Below are 7949 nucleotides of genomic sequence, written 5' to 3' on the forward strand. Positions count from 1 at the left end.
AAAAAAAAAAAAAAAAGAAAAAGAAAAAATCTGAATACAAATTTCACTAATACTCATAGATTATACATTTACATTAGGGTATTACACTTATCTATTTTTGCCTTTTAAATTGTTTTTGATGAATTTTGGAATCATTTTATAAGATTCTAAACCCTAGTTACGATATGGGTTATGCTTTTCTACCAGTTTATTACTTCTTTTTTAATTCTTTAATGATAGTTTCAATTTTTTAGAAATTCAAATATATAAATTCTAAAGTTTTCTTTTTCATTATATTTCTGTCATTATGATAAACCCTAGTCAACATCATGTTTATATTTAATCTTTATTATATTTTCCCCAATACAGTTGTGGTTTCATTTTTAAAACATCAAGATTTGCTTTTAATTTTTACATTTTTACTATATTTGATATTACACACAATGAAAGAGATGTGACAAGGATCGAAAATGTTTTTAAACAATGATTTATTAGTTTTTGGAATGATCACATGAATACTGCTTTTATCAATTATTTAAAATGTCATCTTAATAACCAGCTAAATTAAATAACTATATGCTCGATTATATTTCAAGTCTATTCATTTAACTTTATTATAGTCCCAATATACCATAACATTTACATTATTATAGCTTTATTTTATTTTATTTTTGTATTTAGTACAAGGTCTATGTGGTCTCACCACACAGACTGGACTCATAATGAGTCTCCTGTTTTCAGCCTCCCACCTGAGATTACAGGTGCACACCACCACACCCAGTCTCAATTGCTATCTCAGCACGCCCAGAGGCAGGGCCCAGCACGCTGGGGATCAAACCTTGGTATTATAGCTTTAAAACAGATTTGTGAATCAGCAATAGTAGGTATCATCCTTCAATGTTTTGAAATTTCCCCCCATTTACAGTTTTAGATGTCTTCCCAAAAACAGTTTAAACCACGTCCTTATGGAATTTTTAAAAAACTAGATTTTTTATTATATAGAAGATCTCTAACTTCTACCAAAAGATATACAAAACAATGAAATAAATTTGTTTTAAACTTACTCCGGTTGCCACTCGAATGCTTCCTGATGGAGGTCGCATTCCAGAAGGAGGCCTGCTCGTCAACCCAATGCCACCTCGTGAAACAGGGCGGGATGAAGATTTATGATTACCAGCCATTGTGCATTCATTTAAACCACTGTAAACAATAAATCAATTCTCCTTAGATGTCTTTTACAGCAAAACATTAGTGGCCCACCATATCTTTCCTTCAAACATTTAATTCATGATGATTTTTCTTGCAAATAGCTACATCAGACACCATTGCAAGACAAAGCCAACTCTAATTTTGTTCAAAAATCTCATATTAATGCTCCATTTAGAACTATAGGTTTATTACAACCTTTCTCCCTTATCTATTATCTTACCAACATGCAAGACCCTCTAAGTAAGTCTCCTTGATGTTTGATTCTTAATCATTATTTCTATCTAACTTCTGTTCCTGCCACTTTCAGCAAATGATTTGATTTCTTAATCAGAGAACTTAGGACATATATTCCATCACCTTTAGGGCACAAAATTTAAGTTCATCCCAGCCTCCAAGCTCAACAGTCAGCCCCTCTCTCATTTACGATCAGTCCCTGTTCTGATTTGCCTTTTCTCTTTTTTCCCCACAATTTTATTGAGAAACAAATAGTAATGAGACAGTTTCAAACCAAATTGGTAGGACAGTTTCAATAATTAACACATTGCATACGTTCTTCCTAGTGGTTAATTGCTGTACAAGATGCAGACATGATATCCTATTTACAAACACTATTGGAACAAATCCCTCTATTCATTAAGAGAATGTAACTATATATCTATCCTAACCATTTTGAATACACGGATACAAAATGAACGTTCATCTGTATCCCCTTTTTTTGTTAAGTACCGTTATTTGAATCTTATAGGTGTGTAAACTCAGCAAAATAGTCTAAAAGAGTCCAGTAGTCCATAATAGTATTAGGTCTTCCGCTTGACTGGCAATGTCAGAAATTGTTGACCTGAGTCCCCCACAGCTCAACATAACAGCATGGCTTTACTTCTTATATTTTGTTTTTATACTTTTCTGCTGGATGGTTAAGACCAAGATAAAGCAAGACTTATGCAACAAGAGTTGTAGCTTTGGGGTCTGATAAGGTCAGTGAAATCCCCTCAGGATATATCCTGAGATCCTGTATCTCAGATTGTAGAACCTTTGTCAGTGTCAGCCATGATTTGCCTTTTCGATCCATTCCCTTTGAGAATCTATCTGCCCCCTCATCACTTTTGGGGCATTACTTCTACTCCTTCTGACACATTTAAATTTTCTCCTCTCTTAAACCTATTATCACACTCAATAGCATTTCTTAACTGCACAAATGAAGATCTTGGTCCTGCAACTACCTCTAAAACCACCTCTAAGTCAGTCTCAAATATTCATATGTGCGGGGGAGGGAGGGACTACATACTCAGCCATCCAAACTCTTAAAAGTGGACTGTTTTTCATGAGCTCCTGGATTCCCTGATTCCTGTTTGAACAACCTCTTCTAATGTTACCAGACATACAGTGGTCATGTTATTGGTTTCTACACTTAAAGAAACCTCCCTTACACGTGCCTTTTTGGATTCTCCCTTTGCAATCTCTTTGATCTTAGTCTATCTGCCCTTAAATAGCAGGATTCTCCATTTAGCCTGTTTTTCTTTCTTCTCTCTAAGCTCTCTTTGGGTCACCTCATCCATACTTTGAGTTTTAAAATTCATAAGTTCACACTCTGTATCTCCCCCAGGCTAAGGACCTAAAGGTGTTCATATCCAAATATAATTACCAGGCCAGCCAGATAGCTCAGCGGGTTAAAGCACCTGCTTAGGCAGATGCAGGGGCTTCAATCCCCAACCTGCCTTGCAGGCCCCATCCCCTGGGTGTGCAGAGATGGCGACTGGGTGTGGTGGTGCATGCCTGTGATCCCAGTGCTTGAGAGGCTGAAAAACAGGAAGGATCACTACAAGTCCAATCTGTGGGGTGAGACCCTGTAGACCCTGTACTAAATACATAAAAAATAAATATAATTATTACCTAACATCTCAGACATTGTCTAATATTTCAAAATGGACACGTGCAAATCAGTCCCCAACAAGTGCTCTTCTTCTTGGTACCATCTGCTCACAAGCAACTTTGTCCTTGATTTCTCATACTTCTCACTCGCTATAGCTACCCACTTGGTCCTACTGATGTTATTCCTAAATGTTTAACACGTACCTTCTTCCTTTCTATTCTTCCAGCAGAGGCCAGTTCAGGGGCTCAGTGACCCAAGCAGAGTCCTAACTACCCCATTGCCCATCACGAATCTCACCTAATATCTAAGACTCTAAGAATCTGTCCATGACCACTCCGTAACTACCTGCCTGCACCTTCTTTTTCCAAAAGCTAGTACAGCAAACCCTTAGTTTCCAGCTGAATTAGTTACTGCACTGTCTTTCAAGTAACTTTGAGAAAATGTACCACATACTTTGACCTGATTTTCTTTGCCACTGCTTTACTGTAGTAGAAAAAGCTTAGCATAGCATCAGTCCCAGTAAGGGTTAGGAAACAAGGAGAGAAGAGGCACTAGTAACTCTGAAGCTATTCAACAGAACACCAAACATTCACACAACTACAGGCGAAGGGGGTTATTTACACAGGCCAGTCATTTGTTCAGGAAAGACTAAGGACACAAACTACCTCTAACAGTCACCAACTGCTATGTTGACACTTAACCCCTCTGGAAGAGTTTTCTCGTCTCTAAAATAAATATGTGGCGAGGAGCCGTACCTTGCAGGACTCTGCAAGGGGCAGTAGTTGCAGTTTTCCCACTGCAGTAAACCACATTATACGAAAAACATCTGGCTGCTAACGTTGGTTACCAGCATTCTGCTCCCTAAGCTAACCTCTCTCACTTGGGCTTAGTGGTAAGCCCCTAAACCCTTTCCCCTGTGACCAACCGCAGACATCAACCAGAGGACGCTGATAAAATCCGTCAGCGCACACCGACTTCTCTGGGGCTCTCGGGTCCTTCCCGTGGTACGGCGTGGCGGTCTCCTTCGGAGACGGACGAAGATCTCCGCGTATTTTTTTTCACCAAAGAGAAATGATAACTTCCCGGCCGGGCGAAGAGCCTGATGCTAACAGTTTTGGACAGAAGAATTCCAATTTGTTTTGTCTGGAGGGATCAGGGTCGCCTACGTGAGGAAAACAGGCAGCAAAGGGAGGGAGGGCGGTGCGACCTACGAGTCTCACCCTAGTGGCTGCCAGAGGAGCCAAAGCGCTCCACGCACTTCCTGAGGCCGCCGCCGGAGGAGCCCACTCGCAAGCCCACCTAAAGCCCTGGCTCACCTCCACCCAGCTCTCCAGGCCCCTCCGGCCTAACCGCGAGCGTCCTCGCGCCTCTGCGTATCCCGGCAACGGGGGCGGGACTTTAGAAGATCCCTGCTCCTGATTGGCCAATCCTCCGCCTCAGCTCCCGAGAGCTAGTAACTGAGCGAGATCAAAGTGCTATCGCGATATTTGAAAACTATTTTGGGGGGAGGGTTCCCCATTTTTTCAAAAGGATGAAAAATATCAGGTTAACTAGAAAACAGAAGAAACCATTGTATCCGAACGCCTCGGTTGTCTTTCTCTTTTCCTTTTGTGAGACCCGGTACTCTGCGTGGCCCAGGCCAGCCCCATCTCCCGAGTGCTGAGACTACAGGCCTGTGCCCGTTTGTCGGGCTCGTGGTCCAGGTTTGCTTGATAAAGGAATCTCCTGAACTGAGATTATATCGCTAAATACCTGTTTGTCAAAAAGAAAGAAAGAGAAGGAAAAAGAAAAAGGGTCGGCCAGATAGCTCAACGGGCTAAAGAACCTGCTTACGCAGAGCGTAGCGTCAGGGGTTCAATCCCCCGCGTGCCCTGCTAGCCCCGCCCCGGGGCCCACTGAGAGGGCGATTGAGACTGGGCTTGCTGGCGCATGCCTGTAATCCCAGCACTGAAAACAAAAAGATCACTACTGAGTCTGATCTACGTAGTGAGACCCTGTAGACTCTGTACTAAATACAAAAAATAAATACCTGCTTGTCTGCTCCACGCAATTTAAGACTACTTTGAAAGCATCCTGTACAGAGCAGTATACTGTACATATTTTTTTTTTACTTAATTTGTATTAGTTTTCCCTCCTCTTACTGCATAACGCACTTTTATTATGGATGAGAGTCTAAAACTACCTGTTGTGATTGGAAGGTTGGCATCTGGAAGCTTCTTCACTATAGTTCTTTGATCTGAGTGTACAAGGCTATAAATTAAATGAAACGTGTTCTTAGAAGAATTATTTTTGTGCAAAGTCACCGCTTTGCAGAAAAATAATTTAGAAATTATTTCACCTCAAATCCCACTTTAATTAACATTTTAACATTTATGTTCTTCCAGTCTTCATACAGAGCAAATAGTTACATAAAATTGATATTTTAGTATTATTTTACCCATTATTTCCAACTTACATGTATATTATTCACATCAGATTTATTCTCACATATTCCAACCTTCAAATTTAACATCAGTACAATGCAAAACACAGTGTTATGGTTTGTGTCTAGACGTCCCCCGAGCCTCATGTAGTCATGGGATGGGCTTCTAGACTTGGTGATTAATTCAGTGCTGGGATTATGACTGTCAGCATTACAGCTGCCCTGAGGTAGATAGCCTGAAAGCAATATAAGAAAGGAAGAGAGGCTCGCTCTCTGCCACTGCTCCTCCCTTTTTGCGCTTGCTGTTTTGCTGTTTTCCACCTCCATGAACTGCTGCCCTCTGCCATGTGCCACTCTGCTTTGGAGCCAGCTGATTATGAACTGAAACTTCCACAAACTATGAGCTAAATAAACCTTTCCTTCTTTAATTTGGGGTGTCAGGTATTTTGTCCCAGTAATGAGAGAAAACTAAGGAAGACATGCAGTAATGTCATGTGACTCCACTCTTACATTTATAAAACATTATCATGTAGTTATCTCATTTGAGACCGACCCATTTGCAGTAGTCATTTGTTGACTTTTTAGTCACTCTGGCGCTAACCAGGTTTGACAGAGTTCTTCCCTTACTACTCCAGCCCTAGAATAAATGAAAGTGACTGATACTGTCTTCCCTACCCTCCCTTATTTCTGAGGCATGAGCATATTGTTTACTAGACACACCAATCTAATATGATGCGTATGTTCCAGAGGTAAATGAGAACCAGAAGCGAGCCTTCATGAAGTCCACTCAAGAAACAGTGACAACCTCAGTAACTATATCCAGTTTCTAAGACTACGAAGGTCTATCAGCGGCATCAAGGTGAAGCCTAAGCATGCTGTGCAAGCTGTAGCACTTGTGCGCAGAGGCTTCAGTAGGAGAACTCCAGCCCACCTCTTCATCCTCCTGGAAAGTCTATGAGCTTCCTGATGACCTTTAATACATTTCTTTTCAATTCTTAAATCCAGAAAATGTTTCTATTGCTTGCAGTCAAGAATTTTAGCAGATCTAATAGTTGAAATTAGCAGGACAGGCACTATTATCCATAATTTGTTCAAAATTACTTGAGTAAAATTAAGCAGTGGTCTGTATTCCCATAGCCTTTTCATGATGAAAAAAATACAGAATAGTAACACAGCTCATTAGCCTCTTCTTTCAAATGGGCAACACTTTATTTAACATGATCACTGATTCTGTTGCCTCCACTGCAATGTCCTGAGTTCTTACATAAGGAAAAAAAAATCTTAAATTCAGTCAACCAGCGGTGGCCAACTCGTCAATAACTTTATTGTCGTTAGCTTCCCACTAAGATAGTCCAAATAAGACAACTGACTAAAACTTTAACCAATTTATTTTTAAAAAACTTTTATTTCCTCAGCCATATATCTCAGTGATAAATTCCTTATTTGCCCTTGCTATGTTGCATTCAGAGTTGTGCCCAGTGTCTGTCCCTGACTGCAAAACCTCATTTCAGTAGTCTCTACACCTATTGCCGTGCCCCCCCCTTTTTTCCCCCAGTACTGGGGATTGAACTCAGGACCTTGAGCTTGCCAGGCAAGCGCTTACACTGAGCTATCTCCCCAGCCCTCCGTGGCTCTTTTTAGAATATGCCTGCCTTACTGCCTCACTGTTGTGATGTCAGAAGGTATGTGTCCTCTCAAAAATCATGTTGAAACCTATTCTCCAAGTTGATGATATTTTGTATGGAACAGCTCAGCTGGAAATTGATCATATGTGGGAGAGCAGAACAAGGCCTCACTGCCTAAAGCTGTCAAGCTACCTCAGTCTTGAGAAAACATCCTGCCTGGACAATTTTAACTGATATTCACTAGGAAAATTTGTGTCTCATGATACTAACATTGGAAGAGTATAAATAAATGCCCCTACTGTGGTTCTTTGGGTGTTTTGCTCATCAGGCAAACAGACCTCTATCTGAACTGAACTCTGGTCTCTATCTTTTCCTCATTCCTGCTGCTGTTTCTCCCTGGGTATACTGAGACACCAATACACTGAGACACCAACAAGTCCCAACATTTGGTGCCTGAATAGGGACATACAAGAGAAATGGGCAGCAGGAAGACTTCCAAAGTGCTCACAGAAGGGGAGAGAAACAAATTGGTTTGAGCGAGTATTCAGCACAGGCCTGCACTGGTACTGGCATCATCAGGTATAAAATTTGGGGATGGAAGCTCATTAGGGCCGGAACAGATTCACTAGGGCCCGAGACATAAATGATTCCCAACAATGTTTAAGAGGCAGGACCTTGGGGAGGTAAGTAGGTCATGGGGGTGAAGCCCTTCTTATGAAGAAAATTAGCGCCCTTAAAAAAAAAGAGAATGGAAAAGGTAGAGCAGAGGACCTCTAGATACTTGGGCTTGATTCTCCACAGAAACACCAATTTGAATACTTATTTATGCATTAAGCTACCTTTA

The 7949-nt window shown here is 40.9% G+C and overlaps 1 protein-coding gene across 1 annotated transcript in view; it reads right to left on the reverse strand.

Moving 5' to 3' along the window:
* Positions 1-4423, reverse strand: part of Ift74 (intraflagellar transport 74) — a 112632-nt gene extending 108209 nt beyond the window's left edge. The window contains exons 1-2 of the mRNA XM_004638567.2: positions 4279-4423; positions 1044-1179 (exon numbers count right to left, since the gene is read on the reverse strand). Coding sequence (XP_004638624.1) covers positions 1044-1160 — 117 coding nt within the window. The 5' untranslated portion in view covers positions 1161-1179; positions 4279-4423. The remainder of the gene's footprint in view (positions 1-1043; positions 1180-4278) is intronic.
* Positions 4424-7949: the final 3526 nt, after the last annotated feature.

This window comes from Octodon degus, unplaced genomic scaffold, assembly GCF_000260255.1.
Source record: "Octodon degus isolate 3935 unplaced genomic scaffold, OctDeg1.0 scaffold00099, whole genome shotgun sequence".
Classification (NCBI taxonomy): domain Eukaryota; kingdom Metazoa; phylum Chordata; class Mammalia; order Rodentia; family Octodontidae; genus Octodon; species Octodon degus.